At 29.8% G+C, this 24,879-nt stretch overlaps 1 protein-coding gene and 1 pseudogene across 1 annotated transcript; one reads left to right on the forward strand and one right to left on the reverse strand.

Moving 5' to 3' along the window:
* Positions 1-3,998: 3,998 nt before the first annotated feature.
* On the forward strand, positions 3,999-7,560 carry UMAMIT33 (nodulin MtN21 /EamA-like transporter family protein). Its single transcript, XM_068608021.2, has 7 exons — positions 3,999-5,325; positions 5,410-5,478; positions 5,576-5,692; positions 5,855-6,083; positions 6,453-6,611; positions 6,702-6,850; positions 6,957-7,560. The coding sequence occupies exons 1-7, from the start codon at positions 5,144-5,146 to the stop codon at positions 7,150-7,152; spliced, it is 1,101 nt and encodes a 366-aa protein (XP_068464122.2). The 5' UTR covers positions 3,999-5,143; the 3' UTR covers positions 7,153-7,560.
* Positions 7,561-18,580: 11,020 nt separating this feature from the next.
* Positions 18,581-22,735, reverse strand: LOC137805604 (uncharacterized; annotated as a pseudogene).
* Positions 22,736-24,879: the final 2,144 nt, after the last annotated feature.

Here is a 24,879-nt window from a genome sequence, read left to right on the forward strand (position 1 = left end):
AAAATATTTCCTTTACTTAGCATAAAATCATTCTTCAAATATTTTATGTATTTTCTTTCACTCTTTTTTTCCCGTTAATCTAAACAATTGATATATTTTTTTACTTTATTTTCTTATTTCAATCCGTACAAATAATATATATATACTACTTTTTTTTCATTTTTTTTTCTTTATTTCACTTTAAATTCAAACAAAAAAAAGCATATGTAAAACTTAAAACTTTATTAAAAAAAATGAATTTCATTTTACAATTGTTATTTTAGCACATGTTAGTTCATTGTTCATTATTAAGTAATGACGAGTATGTATATAAAAAAAATGAGGAAAAAGGGCAATGTTTCTTTATTCAAGAATTTTTTTCACTTGATTGAAAAAAGAAACTAACTTTCTAATTTTAATTTGAAAATCTTCCTCTCTCCTCACCTATAAAAATAGTGAAGCCTCATCTTAGACGTAACATTCTGTGGTGAAGACAGATAATTGTATTGGATTTCCTATTGTCTGGCACAAAACTGGAAGAGGTGATATGGTCTGACGTGGCGTGATAAGAATGGTTGTATTGTATGGATAACACAGTTAAGAACTTAAAAATTTGCCATTACAAATTACAATGAATTTCACATCCTTTTAAATTATTTAATTTTTCTTTATTTCCTTTCCAATGAAAGAGGAATAGAAAAAGGAGAAAAGAGAGATAGATAAGTGATATGCTTCATGAGGAGAAAAGAAAGATGAAAAAGAAATCATTGCTCATTTTCTAAAGTAAATGTTGCACCTAGGATATCATTCTAACATAGAACCAATCACAATTTAATAATTAATTAGAATAAAATTTAAAACATTCACCATCCTTTCTAATGCATATCATTTGATATATATACATATTTTAAAATTATTTTTAGCATTTTGTATGAAGATTTAATTCAAAATAAAAATTTAGTTTCTCTCTCTTAAGTTTACAGATGAGAACATCTTTCTTATTATTTCTTTGTCACGTCTCAACCATTTACATCTATATTTTAAATTTATTTTAATTATAAATAATCATTTAAATATTATTTATAATGCATAAATTTTTATTAAGTTTCATTTTTTTCAAGTTTGAACAATACACAGATAATTTCAAGGATTTTTTTTCCGATTAATTATGTGTAAAGAACAACTATTCTATTTTATTGTTTAAAAGAAAATTATTATTTTTTACTTTTATCATTTAACTGAAAATTTGAATTCAAAATTTTAAATAATTATTAATAACTGAAACTTTTGTTTTGAATTAAACTTTCAATTAAATAATAAAAAAATAAAAATTTAATTGTAAATGGTTGAGACGTTGATGAAGAGATGATAAAAAGATTTTATGTAAATTTGAGTGAGTTGTGAGTATTTTAAAATTTATTTTAATTAATTATTAATTTGTGATTGATTATGTGAAAGAATGATGTATTAGATGAGTTTCTAAGCAAGAAATATCCCAATTGTAACCAACACACAGAAAATTAAAGAGAAGGTAAGTGATATGATGTTGTCAAGGGTTATATGATATACTGATGTGTTTTTTGTTTATAGCAATAATATAAATACATAAGAACCACTTCAGGATGATTTAATCCTTATATTAAAAAGTATGAGCAATCCAAACTTATAATACATTTTAAATATTTAAGAAATAAAGCAGCTTCTTTATAATTGGAGAAATACTTGTTCTGACATCCCACTAAAGTGAATATAGACAAATCAAAGGAACAAGACACCAATTAAAAAAAGAAAAACTAGTTCAGACAAACTTAGACGTGAACCAAGGTTATTGGAAGCCTTAAATGGCTTATTAGGTAATTGGAGAGAATGGAGATATGGATCTATGGAGTTTGTGTTTTAACGTTGTTGTGGTAGATTTCAGTAAGGATAAGAGATGCCAATTCTTATATTTACAGGAACAACGAGAAAAGGATAAGAACAAGACTAGCAAAATGTCTTCCACTTAGTATACTTCCATAAAACTAATTTTTACATGAAAAATAATAATTCAAATATTAAATGAGTGACGTTAAGAGGGTTTAGTTCACCATTTCATAAAAAAAATCGTTAAATGATATTTAAGATAAGCTTTATTATTATAAATAATTTATAAATTAATATATAACTAATTATAAATATTTTATAGTTATTAATTTTTAAATCTAAATAATTAGTAGTTAAAATATTGATAACTAATTAGATACTAATTTAAAAATTATATATTAATAATTTTTTAATTTTAAATAATATTTAATTTAATTAATATAATAATAAAAAATTATTTAATAATTTTATAGTATTGATTTTTATTTTTATTTTCCGTAAATTATATGAATCGAGAAACTAATTTAAATAATATTTTACAATAAGTTTGTTCCAATAAAACTTCAAAACAACAAAATTTATTTTGTCATGTAATTAAAAAAATTTATTGAAATTCTGAAAAAAAAAAGTTCATTTTTTATTCCAACATAATCTAATTAGGTTATAGGCAGATGTGGTTTGGCAAGTATGTAGAGGACAAGAGGAAGCATAATAAGCCGGCAACCATGAATCGGTAGTTCTGGTGAAGGAAGCCATCAATTATGAATTCCAGTACAAAATATGGACATATTCATGAAGATGACAATAACATGGACATACTTTTGAGATTAGGTTGTACAGAGTAAAGAGAAGAGATATTGAATAAATAAAAACACGGTAGATTTCATCTTCTTCTTTTTTTAATTAAACAAAACAATCTACAGTATTTTATTTATTTATTTATTTCCATTCAATCAAATAAAATATTAGTTTTAGAAAGTTATGCGAAATGTGATATATTTATTTTTTCAAGGTCGTAGTGTGATAACTATAAATTTGAATTTATAGACAAAAGTGCTCAAGTTCAATTGATAAAGAAAAAGGTACATGAGGCAATAAAAAATGCGGAGAACAGTTTTCAATAATTTCGTGGTGGAAAGATTGAATAAGCCAACCAAATTCAATCAATCATGACAATAATATCAAAGTTTCGTCCAAGAAATGATGAGATAACACTGGGTTAACGTCAGAGTCAATTTGGTTGTGCCATACCAAAACTCTTGCAATAATGCATTTTAATACACCACCACTACTCCGTAGAAAGTATAGAACTACTCGTACTCTTGTTGTATATACATCATATATACACACACACTATTCCACAAAACCAATGATCGATTTGGCACGTGCACGCAGTTGATCCTTTTGGGTGCTAAGAGTTACCCGTGAACAAATGAACAACTGTTCTGTCTGACATTTCATGTGTAATGAACGTGTAACGTCCAGTGCATTGGACTCTCTGATATAATTTATATACTCTAATTTTTTTTATACTATACATTTTTTCAATGCTCTCAAATCAAGTTTTTCACTTTCTCTTTTCTCTACCTTTGTCATTGTAAAAGTCTAGTTTCCACTTTCCACTTTTAAATTTTTTATTATAAATAGCATTGTACAAAAGTTAGTAAATATAGTTTTCACTTTTCACTTTTTCATTATTTTATTATTGTGTATGTGTGGTGTGGGGCTTTTTACTGAAGTACCAATGGCGGAAGTTGTTTACTAATATTAAAGTTACATAAAAACTAATCTGAATTCTGATCCGGGTATATCCCTTTCTGTATTTAATTATTTTCTTTGTTTGGGAGCAGAATTTGATGAAGTGGTACGCTAAAAACTGCCACCGCTTAAGGAAAAGACAAATATTGAAAATGAAAATAATTATGAATTGAAAATTGAAACCTATGTATGTGGTGAAGTATATGAATTGAAGATTAACATGAAGTATGAGATGTCTGAGTGGGTCCCATCCAATAATGTTGACCTGGCCACCACTGCCGTGGACATCCTATCTTCTTAATCAGACTGATTGGACTCTAATTTGTGTGCCACTTGGCAATTGGCATTATTCACCTAACCTTTATGTATGCCACGCCATTCTTATTTCTGTGCCTCCCAAACACATTCAATTATTTTTAAACACCCAACATATAGATCTACTCCACCATTATTCCATCAACAACAACACCTTCATCTACTTCCAATTCAATTTTCTTTTTTAAAACTCAATTTTACCTTTCAATTCTTATAAACGAACTCATTATTTTACAAAATCTCTTCAAATATTATCAATTCATTTCTTTATGGGATTTATTTATAGATAAATTCGAGAGATTCATAATTATTTTGTAAGAAAACATTAACGCGGAACAGAAAAAAAAAACATTAACGATTCAGCATCTTACATAAGATCCAGTTATTGGTAGAAGTTTGGTTTCTTTCTTTTATTTATTTATTTATTTTCTTTTGAAGGTGTGTAGGTGTATTTCATCTTTCAATAATCCCCAATCTCCGCGTATCCTAACCTTATCTTTGGTACCTATCATTCATGAACGTGGATTTGTCCCTCTTCATTAATTTGTCTATTTGTCGACTTCTATCTTTATTTTAAATTTTTTATTTTTGTGTGATAGTGGCTAAAAGTCGCTTCGTTTTTTCAGTGTTTTTTTTTATGGTAGTATTTGAAATAGTAATCTTTCCACATTTTGTCTTTATGAGATATGGTATGTGTGGTAGAAACTAATTCCGAATTATCAAGAAGTCTTCAGGTTTTGAACTTTTTTGGTAAAAAGCTATTTAAATAGTGTAAATTTGATTGTGATTATCATTGATGTAAAAAAACATTACTCTTCTGTCATATAAAAGAATTGTTCTATCTGTCATATGTGATTATCACTGGTTCAATAAACTTATAAATTATATGAACAGTTATTCTTAAATTCCTTTTTTTATATCTTATTATAACCATTCTTTAATAAATATTTTCGTTTAAGGTAGTGAATAAAAATTGAAATTGAACAGTTAATTTCTTACCATACCTGAGTTGTTTCCAGAAGATACTTGTAGGGATAAAAAATAACCTGTCACATTATTAAACTAATTTCACCTTTTTCTTTTGTATTTCTGTTTTAATATGATAATATTATAGAGAAGTGGTGTACAACTTGAAGTTGTCTTGATATAAATAGACCCATCCCCCTCCTCTTCATATATGTAATAGAAGGTGTCAAAACATTTCAACTTTAGATTCCATCTCAAAAAAATGGGTTGTCTGGCTAGTAATCTTCCTCTAATTGTCATGGTAGGTCTGCAAGTTCATTATGCAGCACTTGCCATCTTCACAAGAGCAGCCCTGTTAGAAGGGCTGAGTACAACGGTGTTTGTAGTGTACAGGCAAGGCATAGCCACTTTGGCTTTGGCCCCTATGTTCTTCTCTTCTAAGAGGTAATACTTAAACCACCTCTTCCTCTCTTTAGGTTACTCTCATCCTTTTCACTAACTCACCTACGTGCTTGCTTTTCATAACAGGAGACAGTCAGTAAAAAGTTGTTTGGGATTCAGGAGCTTCTTTCTGATGTTCGTCACCGCTCTTGTTGGGTACACTTTTCCAAAACCACTTCTAACGTGCTATTGTTTTCATACACAAAAAAAAGGATTACAAGACTTACCCCAAGTTTTTTTTTTCCCCTTGCAGAGTCACAGCAAATCAGAATGCATATTTCCGAGGTTTATATTATTCATCTTCTACTGCAGCTACGGCAATGAGTAATCTGATACCTGCTTTAACGTTTGTATTTGCAGCAATTGCGGGGTATTGGCTCTAAAAATACACACGAACTCTATAACTATTAATGACAGACAAAAAAAAAAGAGAGATTTAAATCAGAATGACTTGAACTAAAATACAATATACAAAACGAAAAGTCATATATTCTTTTTGCTGATACGTGTTTTCTTAAAATGAATGAGTCAGATTTGAGAAAATGGAACTAAGAAGCTTGAGAAGCATGGCGAAGATATTAGGGACAGTTTGTTGTGTTGGTGGAGCCTTAATCATGGCATTGGTGAAAGGACATAAACTGCTACACACGGAGTTCCTTCCTTCTATACATCTCACTGGCAGTGAAGGTGACGATTGGCTGCTGGGTTGTCTATTGCTTTTAGCAAGCAGTGTTTTCTGGTCTTGTTGGATGATCCTGCAGGTAAATACAAACCGATATATTATTCCAGATCTATGTTTTTCTTATTTTTCATCATATAATTATGTATGATATTTCTAACTTCCATTGATACACCCTTAGAAAATGTTACATAGTCTGAAATTGACACACACACAGGTTTATAATTGAGATTGATCTAAGATTAAATGTATTTTTAAAACCGTTAATATGCAGAAGATAACTAGTTATAGATGTAATACAAAAATTATGAACAAAATATAACCGAGCGACTAAATAATTGTCCCCGACAAACATTGTACAAGTTTAACATTTTCTATAAAAAGAAGAATATTCTAGGATGATTCCTTTCTCCATCAGTGGAGATCTGACAAAACTTCAACTGACAAACAGGTACCAATCGCTTCGTCCTGTCCAGACCATTTATTATCAACCTTTTGGATGTGCTTCTTTGCCACAGTACAGTCGGCCCTGTTTGCACTACTCTCAGAGCCAGATCTTGAAGCATGGATTTTGCATTCACCTTTGCAGATTTCATGTTCTTTATATGCAGTAAGTTTCTAGTCCACCCAGTAAAAGTTGAGTTGGTAATTATTTCTTGTGTATTATAATAATAATTGTGATTGTTATTCTATGAAATAGGGAATCGGAATAGCGGTTAGCTTCTTTATTCAATCCTGGTGCATCTCAGAGAGAGGTCCTCTATACTGTGCAATGTTCAACCCTTTAGCAACAGTCATCACTGCTTTCATAAGTGCAACATTCTTACAAGAACAACTATACGTTGGAAGGTAATACACTATTACTTTTCTAGTTCACGAAGAAATTAGCTCAAACAGTGTTGAATTATACACTTGTATATGCATTGCTTGATCATATGCTTGATTCATTTTTCAGTTTGGTAGGGGCTGTTGGAGTTATTGCTGGTTTATATATTGTACTTTGGGGTAAAGCCAACGAGTTTGCTGAGATTAAACAAGAGGCACCACAATCAAACTTGCAAGACGATGAGATAAGTAGTAGAATAGATTTGGAACAACCCCTTCTATCAGATAAATCTGAACATGTAACAGAGGCAGATAGCAAAGTGTAGTAGCCAAGATGACTAAATCAAAAGAAGTTTTGGTGAAATTTTGATCATTTCAGAATTGAAGAAACCGAAAAAATGAACAAGTGGCAGGTTAAACAAACTTCCCTCATTTCTTTCACCAAGATTTCCAACGAAGAATGTGAAAAAAAAAATCTGTTCATGGCACTGATAAATGGTAATTATGTAAAAGTGATTATATGTCTTAGGAGACAATAAGAATTCATTTTGGTTTCTTTCCATCTATTTCTCTTACCAAACAATGTCGTCTTCCTTCGATTTTGCTAGGAAATTAGGAGTGTTTTGCTTTTCATTTTATTTTAGTACAAAGTTATCCTCGTGTTGTATTTTATTTTCTTTATATTGTAAACCGGTTTAAATATATAAGTGAATAAAATAATTGTTCAGTAAAAAGTTACGTAACATCGCGTTAAATTTGTTTGAAGTTTCACAAATCTTCTGACTTAGTATTTGAAGAAGATTTTTCAACATGAAGGATAATATAATAAATTTAATATATTAATAATATAACAGATATTTTTAGTATGATTTAATTTTATTAATATTCTCGAAAGAAAATCCTTCAATTCTGAAAATGAATAAAAAGCCCTGAAAAAAACGCATGAATAAATAAAACTGATACAGGATTAAAAGCTTTGACACCTCCACTCCAAATGATACTTCCAAAGAGAGAAACCCTAAAGAATTGTAGACTACTTATTTAAAATATGAAGGCTTGTTTAAGCTTTAAATATTTTATAAATTATTATTTTGAATTCAGTTCTTTTTTAAAAAAATTAATACATTAGTACTTTAAATATTAAAATATTTCTTATTTTTATCTAAATACTCTCTCATTCGATTGGTATCAATAAAATGGTCTGACTTGTAATTAATAAGATGGTGTGACTATTATTTTTATGTTTCTATTTCCAACTCTCAATCATTTCATCAATCAACAATAAAGTAGAAATATAAAAACAAAAGTAAATTATCACGTCATTCTGGTGATAACAAAAGTGATATGATATAATATTTAGATAAAAATAAAATATTTTAAACACTTAGAACATTACTTATTATTTAAAGAGAGGAAGGAGAAAACATTCAAATATAAAAATAGACTCTCACTAATAAAAAGTTAAATTAATTTTATAAAGATAAATGATATAACTTTAACCCAAAATATTTAGAATTTTTTTACCACTCAACTTTAGTACCTTTCTTGAGATTTTTCTACTGTGATCTACTGGAGAGACTCACCATTACTTAGATATGAGTTGTCTATATAAAATAAACATAAACTTTCAATTGAAAAATGTGTTTATGATTTTTTTTCTTTCTTATAATATCACTTAATTTTCTTATTTTTATTTAATTTGGGACTTTCAAGTTATCCATCTTAAATTTAAATGATATATGTACTTGTTTTAAAGACTTAAATAAAAAATTATCATTCATAATAACTCTATTTAACTCAAAAATAAAAATTATTTTTATTTTGCGAAGATACACGTGAAAATGTAACAAAAAAAATACCCTTCATGAGGAGTCCTATAACACCAATGTATCGTTTCAGGTGAAAGTGGAATAATAATAATAATAATAATAATAAATACTTGTACCAATATATAATAAGATTTTCTCACGTATACCCTCTCTTTTTTACAAAATAACTCTTTATAATAACTATTTATTTTACACTGAAAATACAGACACATAATTACTCTTTTTTAAACTGTTTGATTTATTTTATTTTTTAATATTTTATATTATAATTTTGTAATCACTCCATTTAACTTTTAAATATTTTTTCTTTTCTATAAATTTTTTATTACAATATCTAGTTTTTTTTTTAATTTTTAAAAATACAGACACACGACAAAAGTTTTCACTAATAATAAATAATGTATATTTTCTTTATATATATAAAGGTATGAGGTTACTAATTATTTTTTTAAAATAAATTATTTAGTTTGAAAATTTAAATAAGTCACACAATTAAATAAAATATAATTGTACTGATAAAATTACACAAAATCGTGTTAAACTTAGATCGAGATAAACTTATAAGTTCAAAATTTGACTCAAAGAAAATAGTAAAGTTGAACTTACTTTATTAGAAATTCTGATCGAGCAGTCTTGTAGAGAGATGATGGTTCTTTTGAGGGAGTTAGAATTTTAAAGAGAAAGAAGATAAAAGAAAAATGAAACTTCTAGTGAGATGATGTTCTAATTAACTGAATTTTTTATTTATATGTTCTTTTTATTTTAATAATAAAATATCACTACAAAAAAATCATATAGAAATCAATTTTTACTGACCAAAATAATTAGTTGCAATATCAACTAAATTAGAGACCATCCTATAAACTAAAAAAAATGGTTTCTAAATTAATTTCTATTATTGTTAAATAGTTTCTAAATTAATATTTAATTAGCTACCAAGATTTTAAGTACCAATTTTAAATTCTAAATTTGGTAACAAAAATTTTGGTTGCTAATTAAATACCAATTTAAAAACCATTTAACAATAATAGAAACTAATTTAGAAATAAAAAATTTATTTAGTCCTTAAAATTGTCTCTAATCTAGTCACTATAACAATTAATTATATTTGATTTCTAAAATTAGTTTCTGATATTTTTTTATAATATATTCGTATATCATTTAAAATATTCTATATCCTTACAATTATTATTTTCAAAATTATTCTCGTAATTTTCATCACAACAAATACTACTACACGTTCTCTGAACAACAGTTATTATTACCATATAAAATAGTGTATGTGCTAATGAGATATTTAGAACAGATGAAAATCAGTTCATAATAATCACGTACCCGATACATAAATAGATTAATATAAAACTATTTTAATTTAATTAGTAGTTTCAGATTTAAATTCTAAATATATTTGTAACTCATTTGAGAGTCTTTAAAAAAACCAGAAATGACACTCTTTTTTGACACAGCAGAAATGACACTCTTTCAGAGTAATGTATCTACCCTCACTTCAAGGATAAATACATTTCATGTTTGGTCTATCAATTATGACAAGATGGTACCTGTTTCTGTTTAGGCACCTTCCTAACAGGACACCATGTAAGCTTGTATGTACTGTTAGGTGAGTGTTACTTCATTAATCTTAGTTCCTATGCTTGTTTATAATTAATGTTTTATGTATAAAAGGTTAGAATATTCTTGAAATACTTATTTTATTTAATTAATTTTTTTATAAAAAGAATATAAAAAAGATAAAAATAATAATTTAAATGACTAATATATCGTTTTTTCTTTCTCTATGGATATATATACAGATTTTTGAGGTGAAGAATTTACTGCATTGGTCAGTAAAATTCTTTAACAAAATTAATTATTAACAACTGATAACGTTTGATTTACATGTGTATAAAATATGATTATTAAAAAAAGTCTGTTAATTTTTCTTCATGTTTCACAAATTCTTAGACATACTGTTTCGAGATTCGAGATATTATAATGTGTAACATCCCTAACTTTTACTTTTTTTTTAAAAAAATAAATAAAAAAAAATATGCGTACAATATCTAACTAACGTACAATATCTAATTAACATATAAATATATATTGTTTTTTCATATTTGTATCTCAAAATATATCCCTAGGATTTAATATATACATTCAAAAAGTTTAAAAACAAAACAAAGCATTCAATTTAAATCTATCTAATCCTTCTGCTGCTCATTGAGGAGCTCTATTACCTGCAATCTCATCTGCTCCCGTGTAAATACACGATCATCACAGTTAGAGAAACAAACACAAACAAATAACAGGGTAAGCTATCTATATAAAATGTTTTGATATAATTTAAATTTCAAATTAATAAGCATAATTCATCAATTCTCATATGATTTCTCAAACCATCAAGTGACTTTTACTGACTCACAACACATAGACACTTGACTCTACTTCCGGAAGACTCGTGTATTGAAATTAGCATCCAGAGACCTGCACCTGTCATACTACTGCTGTGAAACCCACACAGCAATGCACATAATTATCTCAATATCTCATCATCTTCATATGACAGGGTAAATCCATTTGATATGCTCTGATAAGTTCTTTCAAACCTCAGAATCAGCCAAATGGACCTCCTTCGACTCTCACCAACTGAATAACTTCATCTATTTGATTCCATTATGTCAGTAGAGTCAGGATCGTCTCATTCACAGGACACTCACAAATCAATACACCCTAATAACAATCTCAACATGGTATTTCCTTTCCTGAAAATACTACGTCTTGATCACACTTTAACCTCATTACATACATCATTTAACATATCAATGCACCACTCAATCACTTCATATATAAACTTTCTAAACAATCTAAATATATGCTCTTTAAATCAATCATCATCTGAAATCACACAACCACTTCTCATTCAAACATCTCACTTAAGTAATTCAACCAAAATATTCAAAAGGAATAGTTCAACTCATTTATATTATCATTCAAACACTTTCAATTCTCAATCACAAACAATTTCAACAAATTATTCTCATAACAGATTCAAAATCAACCATTCTAGTCAATATATTATTTTACTCTTTAAGAGAGACAATCCTGCAAGCAAAAATAATTGGAATTGGTGACCACGTCACCTCCACATCCAGAATCTTCTAACCTAGGGTTTTATTGAAAATAATAAGACTAGCTTCCTTACCTGAACTTTAGCTTATGCTCACTAAGAGCTCCAAATCTACCCAAAAGCTAAAGGTAATTAACCTGCACCACAGAGTCCTAATCAAAATCTAACTATATAACTAAGACCTTGAGTTAACAGAGATTAACCCGTACAAAATCTAATATTAACCCGTACAAAATCTAATAAGATCAAAATTAACTCAAAAGAAAAAGGAGCCAAGAAGGAACTTACTCTATCTGATATTTTGATCCGACCAACTTAACGGCAGACTTCGATCGCCAAACTGATAAGCGAGGTAGTCAGAATCTTGAAGAAAAGGAGAGGAAAGGAAAAAGAGGAACAAAACTGAACTTACTCTATAAGAGATTCTGATCGGGTAGACTTGTAGTCTTTGCTGCCAGGAGTCTAATGGCGTACTCTGATCGTCAAACAGATGAACAAGGAGGTCAGAATCTTAGAGAGAAGGGAGAGAAAGGAAAAGGGAAACTTTTAGAGAGATGGTGGTTATTTTAAAATGAAACCTGAATAACTGAATTTTCTATTTATATGTCATTTTCATTTTAATAATAAAATACTCAGGTATCATTTAAAATATACCACTTCTACTCTAAGGTTATTTTCTAGATCCTTACATAATGCAATAAATAAAGTTTAAATGTTATTTATTATTAATTATGATTTAATAAGATTCCCAAGAGATTATCGAAATAGATTGAAGATGAGATTAGTCTCGATTCATTAAAAATATTATTAAAACAATTAATTTTAAAAATTTAAAATAATTAGTTATTATTTGACTAAATTGAATATTATCTTATAAATTAAAATATTATTGATATTTAAAATGTTTTCTATTATTAATAAAAGAATTATAAAATAATTTTGATATTGATATAAAATTTTAACTATCAAAATTTTAGTTAATAACTATTTTATATTTTAAATTAGTATTTACGACCATCTTATAAACATCTTATAAATTAGAAAAAATATCGGTAATTTTTATTATTAATAAAAAAATTATAAAATACCATTAATACAAAAATTTTAATTACTAATTATGTTATATTTTTTTAGAAATTAATTTAGAATCTATAATATTAGTAACTAAGTAACTAATTTAAATATTAATTTAAAAATAATTTTATAAATTTTTTGTTAATAATAGAAATCTCTTTAAATATTAATAATTTTAAATTTTTTAAAATAATATCTAATTTAATTGATCAGTTGTTTTTTATCTCTATATTTTAATTGTTATTTAATAATTTTTTTAATGATTAAAGGGAGGAAAAAAAATATACATTGGTATACAATTTCATTCTTCATTTTGAAATTTCTAATTCTTTTATTCCATTTGAAAATTATTACAGTTTTAATGTTTAAAAACAAATTCACCGATATTTTCGGTTTTAAATAAAATATTAGTTAGTTAATTTTTGTTTTCTCTTAAATAAATGAACCATCATTTATTTTCACAATGTAGGAAAGTAATAAATATAAGTTTTAATAAGTCCCATTACACTAGCGTAGAAAAGTTATATTTATATTAAGACAGAGATTGATAGGATTTTTTAAGTGTGAATTTGGTATTAATGAAAGTAAACAAACAATACATATAAAAAAGAAAATTCATAAATTCATAATTTTATATTTTAGATTAAAAATAATATCTTGATTTTTTATATAATTTGTTCATCATTCATTGGTACTAAGTTTTTCTGACTTTTATTCATAAGAACTCAACAATCTGGTCAGTGAATTTGAACAAGAGTTTGAGATAAATGTATCCTCTTATTATGATGCATTAGATAAAAAAAAACTTAATTAAGATTTAACCATTTCATAAATTTAAATAATTTTAATCGAGTGCTTATTATATAAAAATAAAAATAAGAGATATTTATGTAAAATAAAAAAATGAAAACAATCCATTGTCGCTACTTTTTCAAGAGGAAACACCAACTTAATCTTCAATGAATGTTTGAATTATTTAATATTTAATGATTTTAGTATAATTAATAATTTGAAGTTTAAATCCAAACTATATTAACATATTAAATATTTGAAGATAAAATTTATTGTCTATAATATTAATCTTACCTTATTTAATAAAAATTGTCTTGTCCTTAAAAGCTACATGTGGTGCTTTAAAAAAGCAACAATAATGACATTGGACACTTGATGTTATGACAAATTTTGTGGTACCAATGCATCTACCCTTATTCTAAGGAAATATGCATTGCATTTTGATGAAGAGATGCACATCTCATTTTGATACGAATTATGTTAAGGTGAGAAAAGAAAAGAGAAGAAATAAATATTATATTTATGTGCGCACTTGCATGTAAGATATAAGAGATTGTATATTATATTACAAGCAACTTATTTATTTTTTAAATTTAAATAATATCTTAAATATTTAAATAAAAATAAAATGATGCAGGGAAAAATTACAAAATCAAACATTATTTTTTCTTCAAGCTTCACAAATCTAGTCCATAGAGTTTCTATCTAAAAGATTACTTTTAAAATGAAAATGATAACACATTCAATTTAAGTTCCTGAAATATATACAAGAAATATTCGTTTGACACACGCTTTATTAATTTATTATTAAGTTTAGGATTTAATCTTAATATTAACTCAAATTTATTAAATTAGATTTTAAACTTAAATTTGTAGTCACTTGTATATATTATGAGATGTCTTTATCTTTAATAAATATGGAATTTCCAACACATCTCTTACTTAAGATCTACACAAACTTTTATTAAAATAAACTCTAACCATTTGATATTTTACTAAAAGATAACTTTAAAACTAACTCAATTATAATGAAATTTATACTTATATATTATTAAATATCATTCTTTATTTAATGTAAGATTTTCAACATAAATTGAGAAGAGAGAACCATATTAGTTATAGCTCCTTCAACTGCATGAACTTAGCCGCTCTCTTCCTAAATTTATCCAGGCTAGCGGGTAGCTACATACAGAGGTTTTCGGCAAACGGTCCCGGTCGCAGAGCCGTTAGCATATGATGCATGACAACGTCCGGGCTAAGGTTTTGGATGTTCATTGTCGTTTTGCTAAACCTGTCTATGAAGGTTCTCAGCGATTCTCCCTTCTCCTGGCGAATGCCAACCAGGACGATGGAGGTCAGGTGGTGCGACCTGCTTGTAGCAAATTGGGTCTCGAACTTCGACACAAGTGTGGCGAAGCTATCAATGGAGTTGGGTGGAAGCTTGGTGAACCAGCTGAGGGTTCCTCCCTTCAGGGATGTGGGAAACACTTGGCACATCACTGCATCGTCCTATGGGTGGTGTAGACATCCATATGCTCGTCTGGGTCGGTGGTACCTTCATACCGGTTCCTGTTGAAGCCTTTCCACTCTGACAGTGGAGCTTCCAGGACAACGTTGGTGAAAGGGTGTCGGCGGGTCGAATCCAAGGTGACAGTCGTCATGGTCGACTTGTTGAGATAGGATTCACCATCCATCTCGTGGGTGGGAACCTTGTCCTTGGTTTCCTCAATCGGTCTTGGGTTGGGAAAGGAGGTGTAGGACCTGCCGACAACATTGGTCGGTCCAGCAGATGGTCCTCCCTCCACCAACTTCTTCTTCATCTCTTCATTTTCTGCTCGGAGAGTCTGCATCCCCTGCTCGTTCTTCCTCGTGACTTACTCATTTTTTCTCTTCATCTCGACCATCTCTCTCTACAGAGACAGCAACAACGCCATCTGATTAACTTCACTCATTATTTTCATGCTTCAGGTTGATACCATCTACTTTCGTTTTTCAATTAATTTCTCTCGTCCCCACGGTGGGCGCCAATTGTTCCTGCTAGGTAGATGGGACCTAGAAAACTATTGAGTTTGTCTTCCTCCTTCCTATCGATCGGTCGACTCACAGTTTAGTGTACTCCTTTCGTCTTTCTACTGCTCATTTGGGTCTCGGTTGCTCGGTCTTCTGAAAAATGCCGAATAGGGGGTATTTGCATAAGACACTCCAACGCTCAAGTTATCAAAGGGTATTCGACACTCGAATGTATACACTCGAGTGTTCGACATTCCGACACTCAGATGTATACATTGTATCATTCGGTTGGCTCGACTTTGAGCCGTTACATTAACCGTTTGGCCCATACCAGTTATAATAAAGTGTTAAAAGGGTAAGTTTTTTACTTTTTGAATGTCAATAAAAAAATTTCTGAGTATAGGGCAAGACCGGTGGCTGTGATTGTTAAGAACATGAGGTGTTTTCATTTATATTCTTGTGTTGTTGTGATTCGATATAAGATCCAAAAGTATATTTGGACTACAATTTGAACAAGGTTTACACCTAGGTGGCATAATATATTATTATTTTATTTTAAAAAATTTATTTATATTAATTTTTATTAAAAAAATAATATTGTATTACTAAAAGCTTGTAAAGTGGAAGTGATAAGAAGTACTTTCAAGGTATTATTGATTAATTTTTAATTAGAAAAGTATTTTCTGACCCCTGTCAATCTAAATCTCCTAGTTTATAGAGATACGCATCTGAATACGTAATTTTTTATAAGTTGAAGCTTTTTAAATAATCTTTCACTTTCAGAAGATTTCTAGTTGCTTCTAGCTATTGAGAGGGAAAATTATAGTTTTATAATTTTGAAATTTTTGAAGTTGTATATAATTTTTGACGTGAGATTTAGAAAATAAAAATAAAATATATATATATATAATAAAAGATAAATTTATAATTAAATAATATAAAATAATATTAAAATAATAATATTGAAAGTTTTAATATAGTTATATAAAAAATTAGAGTGGTGCATTATATTACTTTTGTAACGTGCTGTTGGTAGCTTGTTGCTTCTGGTTGTCTCTATCAGGTATCTATACAGGAAGAATAATGTTTTGTCAAATGTGTGTTTGGTTGGGAGACGGTGTCAACATATCATGATTCTACCTATTCCTCTACTCTCATTCTCAGATATTTTCTACTCTCCCACACAATAATGACAAAGAAGCATCATCAGAAGTTTCACCAAACTTCTAGGGTTGGTTGCATGCAAGACCAAGAATTTTGTGCTCTCCACATTCCACCCTCTAACAATGGCTGCATCGTCGTCTTCCCTCTCTAACAACTTCTCTCCATATAGAGGTCGTCAAAGTCATTTTGCATAATAAATTATTACTTTTTTGTATGTAAAAATTATCCAACCCTAACAAGTTACTGTTCTAAATTATTTAATTAATAAATATTTTTGTTTTTACTTTGGATATACCTCTAATTTAATCGTTACTAGAATTTAAAATTATTTGAAACTACTTTATATTCACTTTTAATTTGGCTGTCTCTGAAAATTGTTTTAAATCACTTCCAATTTGGATGCACACTTTAATTTTTTTTAAAACTTTGGATATACTTCCAATTATGGTTTTATAAAATAACCATTAAATTAATACTAAAAATAATATATATTAAAATCTTACTACTTTTCTGATTCTTCATTAAATTTGAAGATTTTCTTTTATCAATAAACAAAATAAATAAAATTAATACTTTAGGTATCTCAACCCGGTATTCAAAATACAGAATATCCTAAACTTACAAGTGAGCCAATCTAAGGCTTCTTACACCAACATCCGCACCTTATCAGACCCAAAACTTTAACAGAAAAAATCCTGAAACAATCTGCCCCGTAACAACATAATCCCACCTCCATCCCTGTGCTTGAAACAGGAGGAGGACATCATCCGTTGAACTAAAAAAATACGACTTTTTTATTATAATAATAATAATAATATTTAACCTTTTTATAGAAAAATATTTATTATATGAAAATTATGAAATAAAAATAAATATTAAAAATAATAATTAATTATTATATTAATTAAATTAAACATTATTTTAAAGAATTAAAAATATTCATATTTAAAATAATTTTTATTATTAATAAAATTTATAAACTAATTTTTAAATTAGTGTCTAATTAATTAAAAAAAATATTCTATCAACTATTTTATATTTTAAAATTGGTTTAATTCATCGTTTTATTGTAGTCCTAATTATTATTATTATTATATATATATATGATATTTATTATTTGATTTCAAATAATAAACGTTATATATATATAATAAACATTTCAATATGTGTTTTGTAAAGCTCACTTGTCTAAGGATGAATACGAGACTCTACAATACTTCATACATTTAATGATTAATTTAGACACATAATAAAATCGTAATCACAAATATTTTCTACAGGAAAAGTGAAACAAAATTTTGTTAGCTACATTATTGTACGAGCTTCAAATGAGTAAGCGCAAAACATAATGTATATAGAAAGCAATGTTGTTAAAATCGTAACTCGTAGCGGATTGGGGAGGGTAAAAAAGATCGTAACTCGGGGATCGTAACTTGACTCGGAAGAGTTACTATACATAAGATAATTAAAAATAGACTCGTAATTCATGAAATGGTTCAAATATATAACATAACTAAATGGTCCAAATACATAACATAATTAAAAGTAGATTCAACATAATGTTTAATACAAATAAACTATCCAATTAAATCATTTACAATAATCATAGGATAATCATCTTGGTCCTCCAAAAGATCTTCATTTTCATTATCATCAATTGGAGGAACTTCCAAATCATCATCAATTGGAGGAACCTCCAAATCATTTGTTGCTCTTCTACTAGTATCATCTTCTCCAACTTCAAGTAATATATGTCTTCATCTAAACCATATAATATTTCATTTTCCTCCACAGTGTCCATTCATCATCAGAAGAAAGATCATCAATAATATATTCTTTTGTTTTTCTAACATCTTTCTTCTTCGTCAATCTTGAATTAGTCATCACAAACACCACATCATTCATAGTCCTTTGGTGTAAACGATTTCTTTTCTTGGTGTGGACCTAAATAATTATAAAACTAGTTAACACATCATATGATCATCTAAAAAATAATTATGAAATCACTTTCAATAATTTAAATTCTTACCCTTTCAAAAGCACTCCAATTACGCTCACAGCCAGATGAACTACAAGTCAAACTCAATACTCTAATTGCAAATCTTTGTAGTTCTGGATGTTGATCACCATATGATTCCCACCATTGTGATGGAGTTTTGGTCTTGAGTCCAAGTTGAGCTAATGGAGTACCATACAATCCAGACTTGGTCTTGAAACTCTCTAATTGAAGATCAACTTTACCCATCACATCAAGGTCTCCCACCAACCTCTCCAAACATTCATACAGTCCACGTTTCACCTCATAATCAACTTTAAAGTCAGGATGATAGTGTAACATGGGATTAAGATAATAGCCTGCAGCATGCAACGGCCTATGCAATTGGTTGTCCCATCGATGATCAATGATTTCCCAAATGGGAATGTAGCTAGATAAGATAAAAATAAATAAATTAATCTCCAAAACAAGTCTATATATCTAATTGAGAAATCAAAACTCCATTGAAGATATTTTGTATCTTCTCTTTTGCAATATCCATCTCTTCATAAATAAATCCCATGGTTGGTTTCTCATCTGAATCAACCATGCGCAACACTTTAATAAGGGGAAGAGCACCCCTCAAACAATTTAAAATGTTTTTCCAAAATCCCTTGTCCAATATCAAATTTTCCACCAACCCTCCATCTCTAGTTTTTGCAAATTGACTGGATTGCCACTCTGAGGATGTGAACATCTTAATAAGTGATCCTTTATTATTATTCAAGCATCCTAAAGTCAGATAAGAGGTGGCAACACGAGTATTGACTGGTCCTATCAAATCTTTTCAATCACTATATTTGTGCAACAAGGAGGTAAGACCAGTTCTTGAGTAAATGTAAGTTGTAATTTTCTTACCATTGACGATTGTGTCGTGATGGAGTGGTATTTTCTTTTCAAAATCTTCTAACATCAGATCAATGCAATGAGCTGCACAAGGGGTCCAATACAACTTTTTCCTCTTTTGCATTAACAACTCCCCAGCTGCTTTATAATTTGTTGCATTATCTGTTACAACTTGGATGACATTTTCTTCCCCCACCTCTTCAACAATATCATCTATCATTTTGAAGATTTTATCAGCGGTCTTGCATATGTCAGATGCATCAATAGATTTCAAAAAGACAGTTCCTCTTGGACTATTTACCAAAAAATTAAGTATAGTCCTCCTCTTCCTATCCGTCCATCCATTTGTCATTATTGTACATCCAGTTTTTTTCCAAACAAGTTTATGTTCTTCTACAATCTGCTTTGTGTTCTCAACCTCTTAGCTTCAAATACTTCACTCTTATTTCATGATATGATGGTGGCTTTAATCCGGGACCATGTCTATGATAACTTTTTACGGCAAGTGCACCGCGTTTGTCAAAAGTAATAATTGTCCTTAAGGACGGATATCGATCCCACAAGGAACAGTGAATTATCGAGTACAATAATCGCTAAATATAAAAACAGAACAACAATTAAAAGAGTTTTGAATTAATTGCGGTGGCACTAATCAATAAGAAAACAGACAAAGAATTAGTAGTTTCAATTGGAAAAATAAGGATTAGTTTCATCTCTCACTCTCAAGTATTTTGATTAGCATGTCAATATTATGTTCTTTGATTGAAATTGATGCCCGTATAAAAATCATTTATATCGATTCCTCGCATATAAAATCCTTAAGAATGTCCCCTAACTATCGATCCCTCGCATAATTATAAGAACAACTTAGAACGAAGCTCAGACGTTTAATAACAATTAACATTTCAAGTCTATTCCTAGCACTCAAATATGTTAAGTATTGTTGTTTAGGTCTGAACCCTAAAAATACCTTCCGGTCAGATTTAAGATTCTCAATTTGTCACTGAAAGTTAAAAGTAAAACAACAATACCAATAATCAACCAAGAACTGAATATTAATATATAAGATATCACCTCAATACATAAGAGTTTGAGCAGATTACTCCCAACTCCAAAGGGTAGAATTAGCCACGCATACTTCTAGCACCTTCCATTCTCCCAATTGGTTACAATTCACTCTATGGTGTTTTCCTCTCAATCTGGCACCCTAAGGTTGAGCCTCTAGCCCTCTATTTATCCTAGTTTTCTAGGGTTAGGTTGTTTATTGTGTCGCGCTAATGGGCTAAATGATAAAACATAAAAAGGCCCAATCTTTCTTTCTTTCTTTTTTTCTTTCATTCTGGGACCTTCTATCTTTATCTTTTTGGCTCAAATCATTCATCTTTAATCCAAATCTCCAATCTTCCTTAGAAATCTGCAATTAACACCAAATTTGGGAATAAAATACTCTTATTCAAATAAAGATCATAAAAAATGTAAAAAGGTATAAATTTATAAATTAGAGATTATTTTATATGTAAATTAGCAATAAATCCTCATAAGTGCCTATATTTTAATATGAAATATTACTAAAATTAGACACTTATCAGTCTACCAATTAACTCAACCATCCTCTTAAATTCCTCATTGTTTGCTACATTAAAAGGAATTGCATTATTGTAGAAAAACCTAGCCATCTCTTGACATGCATCCTCTCTCTCATTCTTCTTGAAAATTGAATTAATTGTACTTTGAGTTCCCTTTCTTTTAAAGATATTTGATGAGTCCCCAATCTCTTCTCCACTTGATCTTTTTCTAGAACTTTCTTCTGTATGTCCAATATTACTCTCTTCTATAGAGATTGATTTCCTTAACAAACTCCGTTGCAGATTATGAACAGTATCCAACATTGATTTTTTAACATCTTCCGGCACCGATACACAAGCTCCCACATCCTTTGAAGTTCCTGCTAGATGGTGCTTTAATCTGTAAACCCCTCCTATCAAAACTTTTTCACAATACTTACATTTTAATTTCCTTGTTGTTCCATCAACAGACACACAATGTTTCCAAGCTGGATCAGTTCTTCCACTTGCCGTTATAACTTATAACCCGTGAACAGTGGCGGAACAGAGAAAATTGCGTCTGAACAGTGGCGGAGCAGAGCAAGTGAACAGTGGCAGAGCAGAGCAGATCGCACAGTGTGACTGTGCGACGGTCGTGGCGGACGGTGGCGACGACGACAGGTAGCGTGGACGGCGGCCAAACGGCACGACAAAGGCACAGGTTCTTCAAATTAGGGTTGCGTTTTGGGATTAGGGTTTCTGAGACTAAAATTAGGGTTTTTAGGTTTTTTTTAAAATTAGAATTTTTTTGGGCCGCGTCATGGATCGCGGAGGCCCATGGATCGCCGATCCAACCCCTGGATCGTCGGATCACTCCGATCCGTTGAGAAAACGAGTTAGGCACCGATCCAGCACGTTTTTAGCATGAAAGATCGTAAAATCGTGATTTTTCCAATCTAAATCACGATTTTAACAACACTGATAGAAAGTATATATTTTACAACATTTTTCTTAGAACTTTGAAAGGAAGCAACAAAAACTCGTATCGTTCTAATTATATGATTATATAAGTTTAAAAATTGTACATTGAAAACTTCTTCACTATCAATATTATTAAAATAAATATTTACTGATCCGTCACAACATAATTTCTTTTTAAGTCGTTAAATTTCTGTGAGGAAAAATAGTTCTTTTTTTATTGATAAAAATTAACTAAACCACATTGTTTATTAAAACATTTCATTCGAGTAATATCACACTATTAGTATTAGTTTCTGTTATTTACTAATAACAGTTTTTTTTTATGGGTCCATTTGGGTTCTTCTCATTATATCTCTTCTTTCTCCTTTGATTTGGTCCCATTATGTAAGGCTTGGCTCTTTTAGCAAGAGTTTTCTCTTTAACCTCTTGTAATGAAACAGAATGCAATTTTGATTTTACTTCTCTCATCCCGTTTGTCCCTTTCTCAATTTTGCTTCTCTGCCGCTTCATGCTTCTATGTCGTAGGTTGCTTTGCCTTCATCCAGCATCAACATCACATCAGTCTCGTTTGATTGCATGAAAGTGGCGTATTATGACATCAGAGCTCTTCTTTTGAAGAGCTCTATTGCGCACTATAAATCTTGATCCCTTTTCTTTTAAGTCTCTTGTGTTCTTGAAATTAATCTTGCGTTTCTTCCTTTCTTTTCCAATCATGGCCAAAGAATGCGCAACGCAACAGGTTCCCTCTAGTCAACCAAATCAACAAGCTAGCTACCTCTACCTACACCCTAATGAAAACCCAATCGTGTCATTGGTTTTGTCGATGCTAGACTCCACCAACTATCACAATTGGAGTAGGTCAGTGATGACGACCATGAATGCGAAGAACAAGGTGGAATTTATCTTGACTTCGCATCCCTGTCCAAATGAGAATTATCCAACACACTTTACTCGGAAGAGATGTAATAATATTTTTTTTATCGACAATAAAAAATCAATAAATATGAACCACTTCAGGGGTGATTCAACCCGTATATAACAAGACTCATACCCTAAACCTCCTTCATCCAAATCCAAATCGCTCGGCTAGTCTCCTAAAAACAACTCACCTAACTAGACCTAGAGAACCCACCAAAAAGAACAAACCCCTGGAAAAAAAATCAACAAACCATCCTTATACAAACGAGAGAGTCAAGACACCAGTCAGAAAAGGAAAACAGCGCAAAATGAGACTTGGCAATGAACCATGACCGAGCCTTTAATTGAACCAAGGCAAAAACTTATGAAACATCAACCACACCCCTATTAAAAATTACATTGTTCCTATGCTTCTACAACTCGCTTACTACAGCAATCCAAACTGTTCCCCACACATCAACTGGAGCATTACTGAGCCTAAACTGGGAAAAATTCAGCAAAGGAACGTTGTGAGACATGAACTGCACACCAATCCATTCAAAGTAGTGACTCCAAACTAGCCAAGCAAATCTACACTAGAAAAACAAATGTCGACATGACTCCTCCTCCACCCCGCATAAACTACACAAAGGACTATCTACTACAATCCCACGCTTTTTCAAATTGACCTTGGTGGCTATTTTATTCTTTTGTGGCTGAACAAGAGCACCAATTAGCTAGCAATATTCTGACCACCAGTGTAAATAATGTCAAATCCAATTGGAGTATCCCTTTTATTTTCACTTTTTGCGGTAAAAATGGTCATATAGAAAATCCTTGCTTCCGCAAAATTGGTTTTCCTAATCAAGAAAACAAAGTTTATAAATATGGCAGTAACAACAACAAGAAACTGTGTACCCACTGTATTAGAACAAGTCATATTGTTGATACTTGTTATAAGAAGCATGGTTACCCCCCGGGTACCAGTTTCATAAAACTAGGGCTACAAATGTTGTGATATGAATGATGTTTTTTCTGAGCATGCCAAGTAAGAAAATGATAATGGTAATTTTCACCTCACTATGCAGCAGTATCAGGCCTTGTCTAACATTCTCAAGCAAAACGCTAATGGAGCCACTGCCAGACAAACACTAGTGAATCAAGTGGGATCCCCACACAAAGTTGTTGAATAGTCTCCAACTGGTAATGTTTACGCTTTAAATAATTTACAAAATGCTAAAAACTATTGGCTTATAGACTCTCAGGGGCCACTGATCATGTATGCATCTCTTTATCGAATTTACTTCTTATAAGAACATTAAACCTATTCAAATTAGCCTGCCAAATGGTTATCATGTTTTTTCAATATTTTCCGGAACCATTGTCTTCAATAAAAACTACACCTTACTGATGTTCTATGTGTTCCTCAATTTTCTTTTAACCTCATATCTACTTTGCAACCCAGTCTCACTATCAAATGCAAGATCCTCTAGTTTTTTGAAATAATATTGCTTCTCATATTGTTCTCTCTTTCAATTGTGTTGTTAAAAACATGAATATGTGGCATTATAGATGGGTCACCTTTCTAATGAAAGATCGAATGTTTTGAGAACTCAATACCCTTACATTTTTGTTAAAAAATTGAATGTATGTAATACTTGCCACCGTATAAAATAGAAGAAACTTTCTTTTGCTTTAAGTAAATCTGCCACTGTTAAAAGTTTTGAATTACTTCACATGGACATTTTGGGACCATG

This window comes from Phaseolus vulgaris, chromosome 3 (assembly GCF_051622355.1).
Source record: "Phaseolus vulgaris cultivar YP4 chromosome 3, ASM5162235v1, whole genome shotgun sequence".
NCBI lineage: Eukaryota > Viridiplantae > Streptophyta > Magnoliopsida > Fabales > Fabaceae > Phaseolus > Phaseolus vulgaris.

Bases quoted from the DNA above. Each gene is read 5' to 3' on its own strand.
- UMAMIT33 (XM_068608021.2), top strand. From the start codon at position 5,144: ATGGGTTGTCTGGCTAGTAATCTTCCTCTAATTGTCATGGTAGGTCTG. The intron at 5,693-5,854 runs GTATTGGCTCTA...TGAATGAGTCAG, and splicing joins GTATTTGCAGCAATTGCGGG to ATTTGAGAAAATGGAACTAA. The intron at 6,084-6,452 runs GTAAATACAAAC...ACTGACAAACAG, and splicing joins CTTGTTGGATGATCCTGCAG to GTACCAATCGCTTCGTCCTG.